Below are 23880 nucleotides of genomic sequence, written 5' to 3' on the forward strand. Positions count from 1 at the left end.
GTAGGCAAGTATAGTCTCCTGTTATGATAAAAATTTTATTAACCAAGCTATCTACTAAAGATTTTATGTAGCAAATTCTTTCTTATTACCTCAAGATTTATTGTTGAATTTGGGCCAACCAAGAAAAATGTTATAGTCACTTCTCCAAAGATAGTTGTAAACCAGATATTCTAGCCAAATTGTTCTAATTTTGAAATCATAGTCATATATTTTACAGTTAAATTCTTCTTTATAAGCTCTCTATAGGCTCTTAGGAGCATACAGGATTAATTATAAATTCTCATTAATTGTTTAGTATTTATAAATCACTTTAAATAATAAAGAGAGGTATCTTTATGCTAAACATCTTACATAAATGAAGCAAATATGACAAAATATTGACATTTATTGGATCTAGGTTGAGGAGGGAGATAGAAATGGTATTTACTGTCCTATTCTTTATACATTTATGTTTGACAAATTTTATAATGAGAATTATAATATAATGATGATATTGTCAGACCTTTCTAAGTATAAGGAATGCTATATGGGGGCCTCTGTGTTACCTATTAACACAGATTCCAAGTGGATGAATGCATTGTCCATTCTAACACGATATCATTTTGTGTAAAATCATTAACTTTGACTAAGTGAGAATAAAAAGTTTTGATGGTCTTCATGGGTAATGTTTTCTGTATATTATGAAATAATTATTATATTTCCCCAGGACTTTTCAGCATGGCATGGATGACTCTGCTTCAAATTCCATGAAACCATTTTTTAAGCAACCATTACATTGGTTTTCTTGCATATCACATTTCTACCCTTCTTTACTCAGGTGAGAACCTCTAAATGCTTTACTGTGTAAAATTCAGTGATTTCTTTCAAGTTTAGGAGAAACTTTTACTCATCGAGGGAAATGCATCTCACAAAAAGAACTTACAAAATTTTATATTATATAGGTAAGTAAAAAGTATTACTTCTTTTTTTATTAGCTCAAGAATCCAGGATACAAACTACATAATCATTTACTAACATAGTTTTACTGATATAATGGCAAATTGTTAATTTTTGGAATTTAGTGGTTCTAATTGCTTAGCCATCTTACAATTTATCCTTTTTGATCTATGACTGGGGATTTGACAGTACTACAACTAAGTATCAAAAAAAAAAAAAAAAGACAGCAAAACTGGATAATTCATGTAACTAACTCAGAGCCTTAGGTAAAAGTTGAGAGAGGAGAAACTTTAAAATTAAGAATAGGGTCTTTAACTTTTATTATTTAATTAACAGCATTTAAACATAAGAAAAATCATTTAAAGCATGAAATATACTTCCAGAATAATCTGATGACATTTGGTGGCATTATATAGAGTGTCAGTTTGATTCTTCACTGAATATATCATTGGAGAGGACCTTTGCTTGGTATCTGTGAATAAATATATCATGTGTAGCTGAAGGAGATATTGTTAATCACCATACATTCTTGATGCACCTTGGAAATACACTATCCATGATTTCACTCTCTAAATTTACTGAGTGTATCTCACTCTTGAGGAACAAGAGTCATACCCAGGAATAAGGGTGTGTAAACCTCCTACACAAAGTCTCCATAAATACAATAGCTATACCCTGTTGACCTATTAAGTTGCTGTCTCCGTATAGGTAATGGGGAATCCGAGGTCAGTGACCCATAAGACTCTATATTCAAGTGTATTGTTGTTACTTCACTTACAAATAAAACATTTTCACCATCTCTGATTAACTCCTTATGATTGATTCCTAGAAATGGAATGCCCTCAGTACCCTGTCATTTCAGTACCGAGCAGCTTGCATGTAAATAGACTCTTATGTCATTGAAAAGCAAAGAGCTGACTCTTTAAAATTCATTATTGCACAAATAAGAAGTTGCTTTAATCTTTTAGTAGTATCACTTTCATCTTAATCTATAACCATTGATCTATAATCTATATGCTGTAGAGCCTACATCCTATATATCCTATAGACCTAGGTCCTAGGTCTATAATCTATGTTCTCTAACCATCTATAACTTTAGGCATTGCTCTATAAGACTTGCCCTTCAGGGTCGCTCAGCCTAGAAAGAGGCCTGGAAAGTCAGCATGGAAATGGGTTTATCTTTCAAACAGCTACTTCTTATGTTTAACTTCTTTCTTTCTTCTATACCTGCAGGAAGTATAAATGTAATAAGACTTTTCTTTCTGTCTGCTTCTGTGTAGTAATCAATCTCCACTATTATCCAACACAGACATTAGCACATGAGGGTCACTACTTAGTCACTACTCAGAAATGCAGTTTGGTACATGCTTTCTGGAGGACTTTTTAGTAAGCTGTGTCAAAAACCTTAAAAATATTTATTCCCCTTGACCCAGAAATTTCTAGGAATCAATCATAAGGAATTAATCAGAGCTGCTGATGAAGCTTTATATGTGAGGATATCTGCTGAAACATTATTTCTGAAAGACAAAAAATGGAAATGAATGTCCCACAATATAGAATGAGACAAGTCAATTATAGGATAGTCATATGATACACTACTATGGAGTCATTAAAAGGGTTGATATTGAAAAATATTAAAATGACAAATAATTATGATTTATAGTTAAAGGGAAGCTACAGTTAGTGATTAAGACATCAAAACTGGCCCAGTTTTTCGAATGATAACTATATACCAGACATTCTAGGTGCTTCATGCACATTGTCTCTTTTAAATATCTCACCAGTCTGTGTGTATTCCTGTGCTTCTTTCATGAAGAGTACAGTGATGTGTAAGTAACAACTTTCTGAAGACATCAAAGCTGGGAGGCGGACGGTGAACCTAAGCTTCTCAACTAGAGAGCACATATTCAGAAAGATGTTAACAGGTGTGCATGAAACGACTAAGATTGTCAGTTATTACTTTTATGGGGCTCTTACATACTAATCTATAGTGTTTATGTCCAGGGGAAGGATCTAGTGTGTGGATTCCTCAAGCTTGCTGGATGTGAGACCCTGTTTCCCAGGGGATGAACAGTAATTGGAAAGTGGGATACAATTGAAAGTGTTGAACTATGCCATATTATTTACATATAGCATTAAAAAGTATGTATAGAGGGGTGCCTGAGTGACTCAGTCAGTTGAATGTCTGACTCTTGATTTTGGCTCAGGTCATGATCTCACAGTTCTTCAGTTCACGCCCTGCATCAGGCTCTGAGCTGACTACACGGAACCTGCTTGAGAGTCTCTCTCTCCCTCTCTCTCTGTTCCTACTCCCACGTACTCTCTCTCTTGCTCTCTCCATCTTTCTCTCTCAAAAACAAATAAACCTAAATAAACAAACAAACAAAAAACTTTAAAAAAGCATGTATGTAAAAACAAATCTTGAAAGGATATATGCTAGGGAGCTTATAGTTTTTATCTTTATATGGTAGGATTGCAAGCAATTTTGATTTTTATATGTATCATTTAACCTATTTTCTGTATTTCATATAATGAAAACAATTTAATTTTACAGATCTTCCTGGACTAGTGATGGGGTTACATCCTGATGACCTCATCATAAGTTTGAAAATATTGTTAAGTCACAAATGCATTTAACGTGCCTAAACTACGAATCATCATAGCTCAGCTTTACCTACCTTAAACGTGGTGCAAACACTCACATTAGCCTACAATTGGACAAAATCATCTAACACAAGCCTATTTTATAACAAAGTGATGCATATCTCATGTAATATCTTGACTATTTACTGAAAGTGAAAAATGGAATGGCTGAACGGGTACAGAGTGGTTGTGAGCGTCTGGGTTGTTCACCCCGTGACCGCACGGCTGCCCGAGCTGCGGCTCTCTGCCACCACCCAGCTCCGTATCGTACAGCATGTTGCTAGCCCGGGGAAAGATCTAAGTTCAAAACTTGATGTGCGGTTTCTACTAAAAGCCTATTGTTTTCACACCATCATAAAGCTAAAAAATCGTAAGTCGAACCATCGAAAGTCAGGACCGTCTTTATTAATATAAATTTTTTTTTAACAAAAAGAAACCCATTTTTTATTGCTTTTTTGTTCACATGGCTTATCCTATAATCTCTATGCAGATGATTTCCAGCTTTGCGTCTCTAGCTCTAAGCACTTACCTTTACCCTCAACATTGTATGTCTGGCTGCTCGTATTTCTCAAATGACCCACTGTATTACTGGAGATCTACTATGATGTTCTCAACTGATCCTTCCTTCCAGTCTTCCCTTGTCCTTTCTGCATGGTGTCTTTTGTATTAGGAGTGTCATCATTCTGAAACACATGCAGGGTAGAATCTTGAGTATAGTTTCCATACTGAGCTGGTTCTTTGCCTGTTCCTTGTGTATTATCAGGTTCAGTTGATTTTTTCTTGACTGTTCTCTTAGAACCATCCTTTCTCTCCAACCCATTATACCAACCTTAGTCAATCTGAATACTATTTAACATGTTTCAAGTACTGTTTTCATTATATCACTCTCCTGCTCAAAAATCTGTTGTAGCTTCTGCTTGGCCCACAGGGCTGGCTCATTTTCTGGAGCAACCAACAGCTTTCTCTACTCCAGTTGTTAGTCTCTCTTGTCTTTAAGACACAGTTACTCCATACTTTTCACTTTTATTATTTTTTATTCTCAGCTTCAGACCTTCATGTAGTTTCTTTTCTTGTAATACCTTTATTCTCCTTTTTGCCTTTCTAAATTCTCCATACAACGTACAGGATGAGCTCTCCTACCATGAAGGCAATACTTCCTGATAATTATTCTCTAACAGGTCCACAGAATATGCCCAGAAAGACAGGATCCATGTGACCTGAGATCTAACACTTTTAGAACAGTGGAATAGTCACAAGAACCCAGAGAAGCAACGAAAGTATTTCAAAATAACTCAACATATTGATTCATACTTGTGACACATTGCAGTGTGAATTCCTAGACCACCATCATGTGACATTAAAAATCTCCACCTTTCATGGGGGCACCTGGGTGGCAGAGTTGGTCAAGCATCCAACTTTGGCTCAGATCACACTCTCATGGTTTGTGAGTTCGAACACCACGTCGGGCTCTGTGCTGATAGCTCTCTGAGCCTGGAGCCTGCTTCGTATTCTGTGTCTCCCTCTCTCTCTGCCCCTCCTCTGCTTGCGCCCTGTCTCTCAAAAATGAATAAATGTTAAAAATTTTTTTTTTTAATCTCCACCTTTCCATCCATTTCCCTCACATACACCTGCTGTTTCTGTATGTTTTTTCACCCCCAAATTATTCTTCAAAACTCCATTCCTCACTTTAGCAACTAAAATGAACTGTTCAGGGAAACACATGGGTTGGATGACGCTAAACTAAAAATATATTAGGCTTTTCTTTTTTAGAAAAGGTATGTCTGAGGGTAGAGGTGACTGAAATATCTAATATTATGAAGGATCTTAGTAACTCATTCACCTATTTGCTTATTTATTTGCACATGTGCATTGTTTTAGAAAGGATTTAAGTTGGCCTTTAACAAGTATTAAATATATTAGGATAATGAATTAAAAGTAGGTGAGAAGAAAGAAGCAAAGCAAGGAGGAGGACATGAAATTAAGACTTAAAATAAGAGTTACAAATGCATACACAGTTGTATGGACCATCAATTTGTCTGTAGGATTACTAGCAAAAGCCCATGAACTATATAAATTGGTAAAAATAGAATGTTTCATGTTCTCCCAGAATCCCTGGAATAGAGTTTAGAAGAGTTTGCTTTAGGGAAAATAAATGTATTTTCAAAGCAGTAAGTGAAATGTACTGTATTCATTATCCCTAGCACTGGCATAGGCTAACAATGTGAGTTGATTTAGAAAGGGTAATCAGTTTCATACTAGATTAAACTGAGGCATGTGGAGAATATATTAATCTCAAGGTTAATACTATGACACCATACTGTGCTTTCATATAAATGTTCAAGGAAGAATACCATCTTAGTCAATTATGCCATTATATTATAATGCTTTTTATTATTTTCCAAACTTTCATCTTCTTGTGGTTCTTTAAATATTTCCTAATATTTTTCCAGTCTTCCTTACCTAAGTAGGTCATAACTGCACACTGAAACCAAGTAGCGTAATCAGTGTGAGTAAACAGCCCATTCATTTTACACTGCTCATTTTCTTTTATGATGACAACATGATGTTTGGATTTGTGGCCAGTCCATTCTGAGCTGCCGATATTTCTTTCCACTCTGCTTTTGTTTCTGTTATTTTTTTACACAGTGTAATCCTGTTTTATATTTATATACATTTTCCCTCCCTAAATATATTAACTTTTGGCTTCATTATATTATATGCTTTGTGGGTCTTTCCTTTTATCCAGTTCACCAAGAGATGTTTATTCATTTTCTCAATAAATGCATTTAAAATGTTTTCTCCAAGTAAGGCACTGTGCTAGGTGTTAACGGTGAGGAAAGAGATAGACAATGAAGTTGGAGACAAAGCCCCTTTCCTCAAATAACTACACATACCATTATCCACTTCTTCCATCTTGAGATGCTCTCCCAATTCTTCCTGACATATTCTCCCAATCTTCTTCCTCCTTTTCTGTTGCTTTTTCTCTGTCTCCTTTGCCAGTTCATCTCCCTAGATAGACCTGGCCATGAAATATCGAACGTCTTTAGTGTTCTGTTGCAGAACTTTTCCAGGTGAACTAAAACATGCCTGTGGCTTCCTGTACTCCTTGTGTGCCCTCAGATTCAAGTCTCTAATTTTTACCTCTCCTGGGACTACAGACCCGTATATCCATGGGTGCCAGCCATACCTGAATGCCTTCCTGAGGGTTGCACCTGGTGATCACAAAGACACCTCAAACTCAAAATGACCAAAATTGGACTTAGGATATTCTCCTCCAAACTTCTCCCCTTCTTTTATTCCCTGTTTAGATGATGGTACCTCTATGCAGTTGTACAAGCCACAGACATAGGAGACAACCTGAATACCTCCCTCTTTCTTTCCTACTATATCCAGTCCATTGCTAAGTCTCATTTACTTTAACCCCTAGTATTTGCTGTCCATTGCCCACCTTTGCGTTAGTCCTAACAATCATCTTTCTCCTCAGTAACTGCAGTGACCTCTTAGTTTTCTTCCTATATGTATGTTGACTCCTATGTCCAATGTTTTCTGAACTGCAGCCAGAGATTCCTTAAATCCAAATCTATTTTCAAAACTAAATTTTTATCATTTCACATTCATGGCTTAAAAACTTTCCATGAATTCTTCTGTGTCCTTAAGTGTAAACAAAAACATTTAGCATCCTATAAGACTTACGTAGGTGTGGCTTACCCACCTCTGCAACCTCTTCTGATACCATACTATCCTGTGATTCTGCTCTGCAGACATTAGCCTTTTTACATTTCTTTGTTGTGCCACACTCCTTTCTGCCACAGGATCTTTGCACATGCTTTTCCCCTTTCCCTGAGACGTCTTTATTCTCTTTCACCTAGTTAATATCAACTTATCTTCATATCTCAGCTCCAGTGTGACCTCTGTATGGAAGCCTTTTATCAACCACAAAAACTGGTTCACTTCTCACTGCATCTTCTTTTTCTTTTTAATGTTTATTTATTTTTGAGAGAGAGAGGTACAGAATGTGAGTGGGGATGGGGCAGAGAGAGAGGGAGACACAGAATCCGAAGCAGGCTCCAGGCTCCAAGCGGTCAGCTCAGAGCCCGATGCAGGCCTCAAACCCACGAACTGCGAGATTATGACCTGAGCCAAAGTCGGACGCTTAACCAACTGAGCCACCCAGGCGCCCCTCACTGCATTTTCTAAAAGCATCTTTTTTGCTTTTCCTTCATCGAGTTTTTATAGTTGTAATTTTATCTTTATTTGTATGGTCATTTAAACTATACATATATTCTTCACTAAATTCTGTAATACAGTGACTGTTTTTGTTTACTGTTGTGTATACATGGCCTAGCACGTAGAAATCAGCCAGCAAATAATAGTTGAATGAATAAATGAATGAAGGAACACATGAATCATTATAGTATTGTTTCAGATATTGCCAGGCTAAATGGTACATGGAGCTCTTTTCAAACATTTGATTTGAATGGTAAAGCGCAGGCACAGGAAGCATGGTCTTATTGAGGAGGTGGCTTCTAGTATCCTTAGGATAAAACATCTGGGGAGGAAGACAAAAAAGAGTTTTGGTTTCCCAGCTGCTTCTGACAGCCTGTTCCACAGGACTCAGGAAAAGAGCTTAGAGATCTTGTACTCTGATGAGGTGCCAAGCTTTGACTTGGAGCCAACAGTCAGGGAAGGAGAAATGAGAGCCTTTTAACACCAAAGCTCTTAAGTGGTTGTTCCAGAGTGTGAGCGAACAAGCACCTGGATCATTGAAAAGGTTTTTTAGAAAGTCGCATGTCTGTGGATCGTTATTAAAAGAAGCTAAAATGTCCAATGAACTAGTTACTTGATATATCTAGATATTTATTCATATCTTCCCTTTTCTATTATGGTTTAAAGGTATTATATAAATAAGAATATAGCGTTAGAGCCAGCAATGAGATAATAGAATGGGTTTTCACATGAGACAGACATGATTTATAGACTTTTATAGTTTTGTGATCTTGGAAATTTATTTAACTTATATGAACTTCAGTCTCCTTGTGTAGGAAATATTTATATTTTGGAGGAAAAGTTAAAACATACATACAGTACAATTTTACCGATCTACTTGCAAACAGCTTGCAATACTTCTTCCATCTTGAAACATCTTCCTTCCTTGACTTCTGAGACACTCTCCTACGAGAGTCGTGAGGATTAATTAAATGAGCTAACATGCCTCATCACATCAGTACTTACTAAACAGTCATTCGGTACTGCTGTGCTCGTATATGTTTCAGAAAGTGGCAGATTTTATCAGTTACCCAAACATATGAAAATGAATCTTCATAAATGTGTAAAGTGAATAGAATATTGAACCACTTTCTTACTGAGCCTCAGTTATCTGAAACGTGATGCCAAGGGAGACCTTTCTTGAACTCCTTGTAACAGGCATTTATTATCTGGTAGACAGGGACCAATAACAATTAAAGGTGCTAGAGAGCTAACTTCTGCTCCTCAAAATGGATGACTGAGTGATTCAGTAGTGTCCAGTGTCTCGTGACTCAGTCGCTAAATTAGCACTTCAAGGGGAGTCCAAAGTGATGGTTGATATGTAGAAATATTAAAATTAGATTTTATATATTTTAAGAAGTAGCATACACTAACCTATGTAATATTAAAGTGTGCATCTGGGCTATGAGTTTTGGATACTAATATCTTTGGGTGATTTGGGGGAAATGGGGTCATCCCAACTAAAAAGTTTAATTTTGCTAAAATCAGGACATAACACAGCTCCTCATAGTTTTAACACCTGCCCTCTAATTTGTACACAGATAATGTAGATACAACCAACTGTAAAAAAAATGAGACCCTTTAGAAGTGTCAATCTACCTTAGTGAACAGAATTATTAAAAAGCGAGGCAAATGCTGTATGTAAATGTGCAGGTGAACCTTGTATGATTTCTGTTTATTGAATCACCTTTAATTATAAAGATCATAGAGCCTTGACTTGGGTTTTTTTCCCTGAACTATTTTCCTCTGGTACTAAAGTTATTTTCCTAGAGAAAGAAGACAAAATTGCTTTAAATATTTGTATTTACTTATTTACCTAGGAAGATTGTAAAAGATCAGTTTTGGAAAGCCAAGAATAGTACAGTAAAACAGGGCTTCTCTTCTGTTTTTGTTTTCTCACTTGAAGGCTTTTACTGTCCATTTCTCTTTAGTTGTGCCCTTGCCTTTGTTCTCTGAATCATGTAACTTATGGCCTCTGGTATAAATTTGGTCCAGCAATCCATGACAGGAACCATCTGGTTGAAATCAGCTCCTAGATACCTTGAATAACATGGCTCCAATTTGGGAATCAGCCTTGAGACCACAAACTTGATTTTGGGTCAAAAAGATGGTGTCTTCAATCAGGAGGTTGAATAGAGTCAAACATGCTCAATGCTGGAAAATATAACTTACCCACCAAATATCAACCAGGTTGAATTGAGAGCAACATGGAGTACAGGAATGAACATGGGTCAGAAAGACCTGGGTTCAAAGTCCAGTAGCTATATTTATTAATTAAATGACCTTTGAGTAGTTTCTCAGTATTCCTGAAACAAAGATTAAGTGAGGTGAATTCAAAGTGTCTCTATGCATGTCTTATTTTAGATTTCCCTAAGAAGCAGACCCAGAGACAAAGATTCAAGTGAAAGTAGTTTATTTTCTAAGTGGAGGAAACCCTGGAAGGGGAGTGGGTAAGTGGGACGAAGAAAGAAAGACAGTAAATAAAGATTCGTGTAATCAAGCCAACTACCGAAGGAATAACCAGAACTTAAACCTTCTGGGGAAATTCTTGGAGCCATTGTGGAAGGCATATATCTCAGCATTATCCCACCAAGGGAGCAAGGATACTGAGGCATTTGTATAGCAACTTCCATCAGTCATTGGTTGAAGGCTGCTCTGGGGCTGTTAATTCACTGGCACTTCCAACTTGTCTTGCTGGAAGGCAGAGAAATGCAGGCCAGGTCAAGTGAGTGGTAAGGGCAAGAGAATGTGGGGACATTAACAACACCTGCCTGGTGTTGTGTACCCCTTACATTACTGAAATCCACTTATTACCCATGTTAATTTCTCTGAGTCTTACCATTGATTCTTCAAGGTGATGCCTGGCTAAAGCAGCTTTAAAAAAATATTGCAGTAGCGTTAATGGGACAAGCTAGAGTATCTCCTACTACAATTATTCCCGAGTCTGCAAATGATAATCATCATTACATTTTTCTGTGACTTATTCCAACTTCTCCTCACCCTCGACAATCACATCTGCTGAGCTATGTTGCTTGCCCAGTGGAGTCACTGAGACATTCATCCTTGAGGAGTTGAACCCCCGGCTACCATTCCTTTACCAGAATGTTGTTATTTCTGCGTCCTGGTTATGATTATTAACATTCAGGAGGGCATTGAGAGCTGCCCTGGTGAATCCCTTGAGTCACAGACATACTCCTCCCTTCTCCCCTTATGCAATAGCAACTCCATTTCCTCAATAATTAGGGTTCATTACCCTTGCCAATATAACTCCTTTCTTTGCCTGCTAGACTGCTGGCATGGGAAGCCATAAATGACCAGATGGCAGCTGTAACATTAAGTTTATTGGGATTCTTGATGGTACCCTGGTAGAGGTGTGTGTACTCCAGCTCACCCCACCATGGAAACCAGAACCTCTACTCCTCCAGGACCTATGGGGAGTTGTGGGAATGGAAAACACAGATTCCCCAAGTGGATCATTAGGAGCACCAGTGAGGGGGGCCCCTTTTAATTTTACTCTTGACTCCCAGACTCATGTAGTTTATCTTTTAGGGACATAGTACCATATAATGGCTATTGGTTCAAAGTAAATATCAAATCCTGAAGGACAGTGCCCCAACATTGTTGGGTGTTATTCCCAAGATGTGAATTTTAGAGTCCATTCCAATGTTTTCCGAGTCTGACAGCATCTTCATGAAACATATATAGTAGGATCAGTGGATCCCATGGTCATGCAGTCTGAACCTGCTACAGAGCCTTCTCTTGTTCTGTGCCTCATGCACAACCATGGTTGGAAGTCAAGCCCGTACATACTGGCACAGCTAAGATTTTTTTTTTTTTTAACTTTTTACTACAGTATGAGTTCATACTAAAAAAATTGCAGTAATTACAAGTGAACTACCTGATGAGCTTCCATAAAGTAAACACATCCAAATACAGCTTAGGTTTTGCATGAAGATTCTGTAAAAATAATTAGTTTCATAACCAGTAATGATTGAACCCTATTATTATATTGCTTCTTACTACTAGGACTTGAAAAATTCTTTAGGCTAATTCATGCCCCAGAAATGTATCACTTATTAGAGTATAAGCCTAAAAAAACCCAGCCATAAATTCATCTTGTCTCCCAGTATAAGTTTTATGAGTTCCAGTGGATTTATAAATTTTTGTTCTCTTTCTTTGTATTATACTGGAATTCAACATGTACATATTTGAAACAAAAATATAAAATATATATATGTATAAAATTTCCCTTTCTGTCATTTTTTGTGAGGCTAATCTCACATTCACAGCTCTACCAGCTCAAAGGATGAGGGAACATATGCTTCTCCATATGCCCAACACAGACTCCTCAATGCATTTATTACTCGGAGCTTAGTGATTGAGGAATGTTTGTAATATTTTATTTTTCCTCATAGTGAGTCATTCTACTGTACATTTCAAAATCTGTGATAAGTTGAAAGATCCAAGAATTGAGGTACATTTCAACACACAGTTTCCCATCTGGTAAATGAGGGGTTTTATTTATAACCAGGTATTCAGATGTAGTAGTATGAAATGACCTTCAAATTATTTTGTTTTATTACACGTCTAAAGGGCTGAGCAAATACACTAACCCCCTCCAATCCACTCTCCACACTGTAGCCAGATCAGGAAACTCATGTGCCTTAAATTCTTCAACCAGTCCCAGATCCCCACTTTGCCTAATAAAGTCCTCCATGATCTGGCTCCTATCTTCTTCTTCAGCTTGTCTCTCAACAATCCCCTCCTTTTCAATACTCCATCAAACTAAATCTTTCAGTTTATTAAAAGTATCTTTAAATCAGCATTCAACTCAAGTGAAATATATAGGTAGGACATGTTTAAAAATTAAGTCACTTTTAATATATAACTTACTACCAACTAGTTGCTTTTCATCTATTGAAGCCCAAGCAAGTTCCCAGAAGTCAGCACCTGGGAGTTAGGATGGGAATAGGGACAGCCATTGTTAAGATTTGCTTTAGTGTTTCAGTCAAAGGACTCACCTAGTGTAATCCTTTGGTACTATGTTTGGAACTTCTGCAAGGGCCAGACCAGCCTGGGAGAACCCAAAGTAATTCAGAACTCTTCAACTGAAGGCCTTGATTCCTCTGGCCTGAGAGTTAAGTTTAACTCCCCGCTTCTCTCTTCAGCACCCACCTAGGACAGGAGTTTTCCTAGCTAAGTGACCAATCAATTACCCAAGGAATTTCTCTGTTTTATGTTATCAGAGAATCTCACTTTGGGTGGGTCCAAAGTTCAAATAAGGCTGAAGGATTTTGCATCATAATGTTGTGAGATGCCACACAAGCCAACCCAAGCCAAACCAAGGGAAGGTGCTTTGAAATTTCATTTTATATCTTCAGATCCTCTCACTGCTCAAATCAGCCTTGTGACAAAGTATCTTCTTTTTTAAAAAGAGTTTGCCTACCCATCTGTGAGCATATGAGTCAATCAGTTAACATTTACAGTGCCCTTAAATGAGCTTAGTTTGCTGGTGGGAGCTTTGGGGTTATAAAACGAGCATCCTGACAAGCCCTGACTCTGAGTGGACAGATAAAGCTTTACTTGATGAAATAATAAAGTGCTAAAATGTGTATAATTGCCATAAGTGCTTTCATTTAGAGTGATAGAAACTCCTATGAAGAGAAATTTTTAGTGAAGACTGAACAGAGAAAGTGATGTTTTTGCTGCAAATTGAAGGATGGGTGGGATTAAGGTAAGTAAAGTGTTGTGAGGATTTCATTGCATGGGTGGCAGCCAAGGTGGACCTGTAAGGGCACAAAAGCACAGACAGAAGAGAAATGATATCAAGTAGGCCTGCCCCTGCTGCCAGTGCTCCAGAAAGTACTGCCTACCACAGTGGTTCTCACACCCGAGAGGGCGTCATATTCCATTAAAACACAGATTTCTGGGACCCACTGCAGAATTTCTGATAGGATGAGGCCTGGGAATTTGCATTTTAAACAAGTTCTCAGTTGATGCTGCTGGTGCTGGTCCAGGGCCCAACCTTTGAAAACCACTGGCTTGAGTAAGCTGGTAACTGGGTGGTTCACTACTCAGTAAATGTCATCCGGGAATTATGCGACAAATCGTCTCTCTCAGCAATACCCTTTGTTCTGCTTCTTTCTGCTCCTAAGCATATGGTGCTCTCATTCACACCTTTCCATTTCAGTCACATCGTTCCTTCCCAATGCCACCCTATTCCCACAACCCTTATGGTGGCAACCAGATTGAGTTCGATCATTTCCTGCCTTTTCTGTTGTTGTGGTTGTAAGCTGATTTCGGATGTTGTGATCTTCAGCCAATCTAAACTTTGAGATCTTAAAAGGAAAAAGTGAATAATGTTATCAGTTTTCAGTTTCTACTTTTACTTCCTTATCTCCTGCCAATTCATTGGTAAATTAATGTAGTAATGTGGAGACCTGATTTTGATTTTCTATTCAACACTGATAATTACTTCCCAAGTAGAAGCCTATTTGCCTTGGATTTATTTCTCTTTGATGAAATGATTACCCAAGTAGGTAGCAGTGTGACTGTTACAGTGGCTCTGATAATTGCATGTTGATTTAAGGCTTTACTATTAAATAATTAGATTACAGTTGACCCTTGACAGAAGCTTTGAATTCCTTTAGTTTTATCAGCAATCACAGTACATGGCCAATTACAAGTAGTCAAAACCCACTGTAACTTTCTTTCCATGAATAATGAAAGGAGTTAATAGCACATAGTAGGCACTCATATATTTGGTGAATGAACAAATAAATGCAATTAAAATAAATGCATAAATAATTTCAATTTGCTCCATGAAACAAAAACAGACATAGTCTTGTGAAATATAGGCATGGTTATTTTGTATCAGTTTTAAATTTGGCAGGCTACCAAATGTTAATTTGCTTTTAGCTAGTGGAGATTAAATGTAATTCCTTCCCAGAGCAACCCTAAAGTAAGCAAGCATGAAAGCATTTTCAGAGTAATCTAGGAGGAATTGACATTTAAAGGAGTTAGCATTACATCTGTACTTTAAGGCTATTAATTTCATAGATAAATTAACTTCATTACTCTATCTTTATCTTACATTTCGAAAGGGCTCCATCATCTGGACGACTGACAGCCGAGGGTCAATTGAAACTGCTCTTATCCCAGCCAGGTTGTAATTGGAACCTGCTTCTGGAAACCCTACTGCATCAAGATGGTCTTTTACTGAGAATCTTGCTGAAGAGCTCAAGTGAGTATATGAGAATGTCCTCAAAAAACCCAGTCATTGCTCAAGTTGAATGAATTTTTTTTCCCTATTTGAACATGGGCAGAGGAATGTAAACCAACTGCCTTGTATCAACAGTCAGTGGGGTTAGCTGCAAACAAAATATTGAATCACTTTATAAACCTTTTGAAAAGATTCTTTTTCGGTACCTCAAAATGTGGGAATATAATCTTTTTATGTGGTTCTAGTTTATCATAACTATCATTATATAGAAATATATTAATATCTGGAGTTTGAGATGCCCAAGAATATTATACAAACATAGTTAAATGTCAAACACAGAAGTCTCAACCAGATCTAAGAGAGAGGGAGAGAAAGGAAGACAGAGAAAGAGAGAAATTGCATTAGAACTACACCAGAAATTTCAGTGGATCATGAAGAGGGCTTATGTAATTTATAAACAAGTAAACTGTGGCTTACAGCCATATCCATTGGGACATAGAGAAGTCATTGTAAGAAAAGTATGAATGGAAATTGAAGAGTAATACAAGACCATACTTCTCTTAATTAGATTTACTTTTTTCCCTGTAAGTGCTATTTTAGAAAATGGTAAGTGAAATTATGCCAATCTAATTATATTCCACTGCTCTCCTGCTATATCTTTGAAGAGTTTTCTAACCATTTTCACATACCCCTATACATTTCTCTCCTTCCATTCTATACCCCACATGAAGCCAGACTAACTTTATCAATCACTAGCTTCACTGTAGGTTTCATGCATCACATTCTTTTTTTTCTAGCTCTTCATCACCTGAAGTACTTAATTCCCATCCATCTGTCATTCAAATGTGACCCAAGAGTAGTTTTCTAACCTTTTATCCCCCACTATTCACTTATATGCGTGCATGTGCCTGCACACATATGCACACTTATTTCAGCCCATTGTCCTTAAAGTTACATGCACCTGCTCCCTCCACACCTTGGCTCACCCATTTGTTTTCGACTTGAAAGACCCTCCTTAGACAGCCCAGCCTCCACCAGTAGTATCCCAGGACCAGTTGACGTTCCAGATCTTTGAATGTTCTAGTTGACCCTGTTCTCTTCCTCCCCTGAACTTCACAGTGTTTGTTATCTTGGCAACTTACTTGCCCTTTAGTATATGCTGCCTTATGTTGTTATTATGTTTGTATATAAATAAGGCAGATGTCACCAGGCCCTATCAGCCTGTTGGTATATAAATGAGGCTTATAGTGTTCTCCTGTCCAGATGGCTCCAGTCATTTCTGGGAATTTTTAGTTCCTCAGATCTGCACACAACAAGTTCCCCATATTCTCCTCTCCCACCTACCCTGATGATGGCTTCCCAAAAGCCACTTATTTAGGGAAAGTGCTTCACTGCTGATCTCCTTGTGAGACTATTGCTCCTGCTCAGGTGCTCCTAAACTCATAAAATCTTGTGGTGCCAAAGGTCACCTCAACTCCTCATCTTGCTGTGTTCCGAACAGAAATTCATAGATTACCCCTCTCCCAAACCCTGAATCCCTGAATCTCACTTTATTCCCTTTGCCTCCAGATAGTACTGTTTGGGTCTCAAATCTCACAAAGTTGATCTGAAAGCAGTTTCTTTAACTTCAGGCTCTAAGGCCACTCTCCTGAAGAGAACTGGTATTAGGGAAATACTTCCTTAAGTAGCCAACTTTTATTGTTTGCTTATTAGGTTTTAGGTGCTGTGCCAAGCACTTCACATTTGATTCTTACAACCTAATAGAGTATATACTATTGTTTTCTTTATGTTAAAAGTAATGACATTAGAGTTTAAGATAATGTCATTTGCCTAGAGACACACACAGCTTATAAATGGTGGGTAAACCTGGATTCTGAACCCAGCTGGAGCTTTCTGTCCCCTGCCCTTCCTATATAAATACGCAAATCAAATCCTGGAGTGGGCTAGGGGAATCTGAAAGAACTTTAATCTGCCCACTCTCAGGCTGAATCAACTAAGACATTCTGATGCACATGTATTTAACAGGTCTTTCCAGTTAAGTAATTAGGCTGATCACAAGTTTTTATATTCCTTTGCAAGTTACCACAATGCTTTATGGAAAAAGTCTAAAAAAAAAAAAAAAAAAAAAGAAAAAAAAAGGAAAAGTCTAGTGATTGTACAATCAATGATCAGTTAGAATATAAAATACAGAGCTCCCCTTAAACTTAATAATCGGGGCTTTCAGGGAAGATGACTGACTGGATACTATCCGACTGGGCTACAGAGTTACACTAATATAATCGTAGAAACTCACAAGCATGGTCCCAGAATAGAATTGGTCTCTTATCGGTAGAGTTATATAGAGCAGCCTGGAAAACCAATTGTGATCAAACCTTTTGACTATAATGATATAGCCACTAAGTATAGCAGTCATAGTTATGAATATCTAACCATGTTTTCTTCCAAATGAAAACGACATTTACTTGCCAAAAATATTATATCCACCTTCTGGTACATATAGTATTGTTAGGTGTTTGATCAGGGTTATATGGCTGTTCTGGTATTGTCTTGTATTGAATTTTATTAACTACTGCAAATACTGTAAGAATGAAGTGACGGAATTTACTAATCAATTGATTGACTTACTTATTAAGTTCGCATGGAAGTCTTGTCACTTTAAGTTAGAAACAATATACTCAGGGAATCTTATTAACTAGACTAAGATGGAAATTATTATGTACATAAAAATAAATTTGTAATATTTTATGCAGAGCTTTTCTTTTCATTTGATTAGAAGTCTCGGAGTATTTCAGAACTCATTTGGTAATTTAGAAGTTTGATCATATTTTTAGAAAAGCAAAATTTTGGAATAAGATATGCTGAATTAGCTGTTTCAAGCAACATAACTGTCAGCTTTTTATGGGAGAGTTTTCCTTTATAAATAGGGTCTTTTTGGTCTAATTGATAAAACTTAACTTGTGTTAAATTGGCTCAGGAAGAAGAATCAAGAGATTTTGAGTACATATTTTCATTATACATATTTTAAAACAAAGTTCTTTCTCTAAGAAACAGTTATTAAATTCTGTTAGGTACAGATTTTTTGACACATAGTCGTGTATTATAAAGGCTAAAACACATGCCACTTATCTCTTTTATATCTGTAGCTTTTGGTTTTGCTCTATGAAAATGATTTATCAGAATTTGTATTTATTTATTTTTTTAAATCAGCAGATCATAGAGGTGCCTGGGTAACTCAGTCAGGTAAGCCCTGACTCAATCTCAGCTCAGGTTTTGATCTCAGGATCATGAGTTTAAGCCCTACATTGGACTCCATGCTGGGTGTGAAGGCTACTTAAAAAGACAAACAAAACAAAACAAAACAAAACAAAACAAAACAAAACAAAAAAAACATCAGCAGGTCATATACAGAAATGATTGTCTTATAGCATGAGATGCAACTTCACTGCTATTTTGGAAAATAGCAAAATTTAATAAAGGAATGGTAAAATTTTAACCTATAATATATGCTTCATGGGCTCCAAACTTCTAGGAAGTGAAATCATATTTTTGCTATGGGTAATAATTCCTCCTGTATAAAAAAATGTAGCATTTTCAGGGAACGATTACATTACTAAAACTTGATAAACGTAAACTGATTTCACATGGGGATAGTTTATAACATTCTTAGGGTAACGTTCAGTTGGCATTAGAAGATAATGTTTGTTGGTTTTATTTTTAAGGTAGGACATCTTAAATTTGAGGGAAAAAACTCTCAGTTACAAATGTTTATAGAGGATTTTAAAGTTGTAAGACACTATTTTGGATCATTGACTTTAAAAACCTAGGGTGATTGTTTTGGTAATTACTTCACGAAGACCACATGGCCCAAACAGTTTCTTGAGGCAACAAAGGAACAAATATTTGTTAACAGGTGGCCTTTTCCTGTTGGTGACACTTGAATGAAGTGTGACTAACATTCTTTCCTTTGCCCATTGCCCAAAGAATGACTCCCAGTGAAACTTCTGAGTTTCTGGTGGTTTTCACTTGGAATATAACAACACGAAGCAAGCAAATACGTAATGTTTATCATGTTCCAGACATTGTTTCTAACTACTTTACATGCGTTCAGTGAACAAATCCTCCTAAACAACTCTCTGTGGTAGGGACAATTTGGACAATTTTCATCTCCATTTTAAAGATGAAGAAACTAAGACATTAAGTCACATGTCCAAGTCACATGTGATTGGCCAAGCAGGATTTGATCCAGACAGCTGGCTTCCAGAGATTGTGCTTTCCCCCACCACACCCCTTGGCATCTACGCAGAACCGGAGTTTCCCAGATTGCAGGGCTGCACAACCTGGGAGCTGTCAGGAGCCTGTATACCGCACAGTGTGTACATTTCAGCCTTGTAACAAAGTGAAGATAATCAAGAAACAGATCTACACAAAACTCTTAGATAAAAACGCTGCTACCACTACAAAGGGACGGTTGACTTAAAATGAATGAATCAATTCAAATTCTCTTATTTTACAGTTAATATCAGCTTGATTTTTTTTTTTTCATAATGAGAGCACTGTTAGGGCAGAAACTTAGTGTTTGTTATACACTCTGTGTGTGTGTGTGTGTGTGTGTGTGTGTGTGTGTGTGTTGTTTTACTTTGTAAGTATGAGCAAAGTGCTGTTTTATGCCTGTCTTGAAGGAGATGACCAAAAGTAAAAATATACTCCCTCTTGACACCCTCAGTGTACCTAACGTCGATGTCCTAAGCTACTTTTGCTGGTGATGATATCTGTACTCTGACTTGTTCAGTCTTTTTTCTTCTCTGGATTTGTACCCTATTCTTATTAGGAACAGTAGAACCATTTTTGTGTGTTTTTGCCCTAGTCTTTTCCAACCAAGTGTCCATCCTGTCCTAGAATGATGATGAACTAGCTTAGAATGTCAGTGGGCTCTGGGGTGCCTGGGTGACTCGGTTGGTTAAGCGCCAGTCTTGAGCTCAGGTCATGATCTTGTGTGGTTCGTGGGTTCGAGCCCTGTATCTGGCTCTGTGCTGAGAGCTCAGAGCCTGGATCCTGCTTCGGATTCTGTGTCTCCCTCTCTCTCTCTCTGTGTCTCCTCTCTCCTCCATCCCCACTCTGTCTCATTCTCTCAAATAATAACTAAACATAAAAAAAATTTTTAAAAAGAGTATCAATGGGCTCTGTAGAACTATTATAGTCCCAGAAACATTTATCACTTATTGCCTAGGGTCTGCTGAGTTTCTCTGAGGGTGGTGTGTTTATAGGGTATTAAGTAAAACAAAGCTTCTTGACTTTAAAATGCAAATGTGTCACCTGGGAAGCTTGTTAAAACTGCAGATTCTGATTCAATAGGTTTGGGGATGGGGCCTGGGTCTCTCCATTTCTAACAAGCTCCCATGTGATGCTGCCCCTGCTGCTGCTGGTCCCTGGCCCACCTTTTGAGTAGCAAGGCTATCTAAGAAAGAGTCTATAGACTCCTTCTATAGTTGCTATAGAAGGCGAAGAATCTGACTATGTGGCTTGTCTTTCCAGTGTATTACTGGCTTGTAAGGAGACAATATTTACCTAGGAATATTTATAAACCATTTTATCTGGAAGGTCACGTAGTCAGAAAGCGTGATCTCAGTGTTGATCTGATTATGTCACTCCCCTCCTAAATCCCTTTAGTGGCTGCCCACTACTTACAGGGTAAGGACCCTCTCCTTGAGACATGAGCAACACCCATTGTGCTCTGGCTGTGGCTGACTCATCCAACATACTGCATCCTGCTTTCCTCTAGCTTAACATGCATTTTCTGGTCTAGGTTGTGCATCCTAGATTTGTGTATCTGTAACAGCAAGGGCCCTGCAGAAGTGTCGTGAGAAAATAGGCAGGTACTTTAACACCAACTACCTTTTACTTGGCCCATATGACAAGTTCTTTTCTGCTGCAGAACCTTTGAAATGTTGTGGTTTTTGTGTATCCAGAATCTCTTCCCTCTTCATTTTCCTGGCTGCCGCTAATCCTCTTTTAGCTTGAATATTACTTCCTAGGAAGTCATCTTTGATTGTTCCAAAAGGTCCTACCATGATTCCTTTTGTAACACTTGTTACAATTTTAAGTGAATGCTGAATTAACGTAACTATGTACTTAACGTCTGTCTCAGTGGGTGCAAGTTCCAGCAGGGCAGATAGATCATCATTGTATCCGCAGTGCTTGGCCTCCTTCTCGACTCTTTAGTACATAGAGTGTACTTGAAATCACTTATTGAATGAATGAGTGAGTGAATAAATGGCAATTAAATTTCCATGAAGCAATTCCGTTTCATTCATTTTTAAATGGAGTACTAATATTGATCTTATGTGTTCATTTTAAGGTTTAAGAAAGTAAATAAATACGAAGTACCATTGTTTGGCACTTAGTAGGTACTTAATTTGTATTAGATTCTTTCCTTCTTTTATACTGAATGCCTGGAAGAATACATCTGATGTATTTTTCTTTTCTAATCACTCCTCCTGTGGTCCCTATGCAGTGGTCTCTCCTTGTGCTTGTCAGTAATCCTTCCCTCTGTCTAAGCATAAATTTAAGTGCTTCCTAGAAGTAGAGTTTCTCCTTTAAGGCCTTGTGCCTGAGAAGGTATTGACCGAGCAGCTGTCAAGATGCTAGCACGTGAAGATGAGAACTGGGACAAATAAATATTCTCAAGTTCTAAATATTGTAACACTCCTTGGGAACCTTCACACACAGCTTGGGAGACTGGGAGCATGAATTTTGCTATAATGCTTCTCTTCCACGGAATCAAATCTAATCTGGCTTGACAGTGGCTGAAATATTTTATATTCTATCTCTTCATGGCACCTAGAAAATGTCTAATATAACTATAGGAACATGTGTCTTCTTTAGCAGTTAATGTGCTTCTGGTGTTAGCATTGCAAAATGATTGGGCATTATATTACAAGTGATACTATTATCATGAATTTATGTAGCATCTTTGTCCCAACAACTCAGAGCGATTTAACATATTATTTCATTTATGACCCTTGGATTATTAGGACCATTTTGCAAATGATGAAACTTGGATTCAGAGAAATTGAATAAATTGCCCACTTGATATTTAAGTGGTCCTTGTTAGCAGAGAGAAGAGCCATTATTTTGTGACAGTATATCAATTGTTTTTAAATAAATTTCTAAAATAAAAACATGGGACTTTATGGAGGTATTCATTCTTAGAAATAAGAAATAACATTCTTTGGAATTAATTTCTGAAAATTTCGGTTACTTGATTTTACAAATATGTTCTCTATTAGACTAATATTTAATGGGCTCTAACTAGGTACGAGGCACTGTTCTCAGTCGGAGATAGAGTGGTAAATGTGACATGCCATAGTGCCCTTACATTCGGGGGGATTAATTGCTGGGGAAAATTGGAGAGGACGGACCTTATAAAGTAAGGAGGTATTAAAAATTGGATAAGTTCAGCTGCTAATAAGTGCCATGGAGTGCTTTTATAAAACAGAGTGACTGAAGAAAGATTGACAGACTGGGTAATAGGCAAAGGCTGCTCTGAAGAGCGGATGGCTACTTGCTTGAAGTAAGTTATTTGGGAGTAGATGGACGATGTCCTTCACTATTAGATTATTTGGAATACATGTACACTTTCTTCCAGTATTCTGGAATGGGAGCTGGCAAACTTTTGTATAAAGGGCCACATAGTGAACATTTCAGGCTTTGTCAACTCTTCCATCTCTGTCACAGCCACCAAACTACCACTGTCATAAGCAAATGAACATGGCTGTGGAGGGGAGGAAGAAGTTTTCTTCAACACTCTTAGGGCTTCTGAACGGGTTGAAAATTCAACTGACAAAGATACATTAACAGGAGAAAAAGAATACAAATTCATTTTTTTAAAAAAAATTTTAATGTTTATTTTTCTTAGAGAGAGAGAGAGAGAGACAGAGTGTGAGCAGTGGAGGGGCAGAGAGAGAGAGGGAGACACAGAATCAGAAGCAAGCTCCAGGCTCTGAGCTCTCAGCACAGAGCAGAGCCCTACACGGGGCTCGAACTCACATACTATGAGATCATGACCTCAGCCGAAGTCGGACACAACTGGCTGAGCTGCCCACGTGCTTTCTTTCTTTCTTGCTTGCTTGCTTTCTGATACAGGAGCCTTCATAAGGAAATGAAGACCCAAAGAAACAGTTAAACTGGAGCCTTTTTATGCTAGGTTCAATGAAGAATGGACAGTCATGGAGAAATATGATAGGTCAAAGGGTATGAAATTAGTAAGTTGGGGGAAACTTAGCAGGGCCTATTTGTTAGGATCCTTCTTAGTATCCTTTTGACTTCAGAGACAGGGATGCCCCTACCCTCCTGGTATAGAGAGGGCACCTGTCCTGTTTCAGGAGAGAAGAGCAGGGGGAAGGTCAGAGGGACCTTCCTGCTTCTGCTGTTTTCTCAAACTCTTTCCAGTGTTTAAAATATTCAGTATGCCTAGGTACCATATTTGAGGTAACATGTCGGAGCCCCATCAGCTATATTCCAATGAAGTTTTATTTATGCACACAGAAATTTGAATTTTACATAATTTTGTGTGTCACAAAGGATATCCTACTTGTGATTTTTTTTTCCAACCATTTAAAAACATACAAATCATTCTTTGCTTGACACAGAAATCAGTCTGTTGACAACAGGCATCGGTCTGGATTTGTCCCCCGGGCTTGCCAACCCTTGCTCTAGAATATTGTACAGCACCCAGGCTCCCACGGTGGCTTTAGTACTTCTCTGCAGTGTAGTCATCTGGAGAGGAGACCTGCACATACTGCTAGCATGACAAT

The 23880-nt window shown here is 37.7% G+C and overlaps 1 protein-coding gene across 1 annotated transcript in view; it reads left to right on the top strand.

The window, feature by feature from the left end:
- KIAA0825 (KIAA0825 ortholog) overlaps positions 1 to 23880 on the top strand; it is a 387603-nt gene that overhangs the window by 136269 nt on the left and 227454 nt on the right. Inside the window, exons 13-14 of the mRNA XM_058729962.1 lie at positions 707 to 817; positions 14949 to 15088. Of these exons, the coding sequence (XP_058585945.1) occupies positions 707 to 817; positions 14949 to 15088 (251 nt within the window). The remainder of the gene's footprint in view (positions 1 to 706; positions 818 to 14948; positions 15089 to 23880) is intronic.

Source organism: Neofelis nebulosa, chromosome 1 (genome assembly GCF_028018385.1).
Source record: "Neofelis nebulosa isolate mNeoNeb1 chromosome 1, mNeoNeb1.pri, whole genome shotgun sequence".
Taxonomy (NCBI): Eukaryota; Metazoa; Chordata; class Mammalia; order Carnivora; family Felidae; genus Neofelis; species Neofelis nebulosa.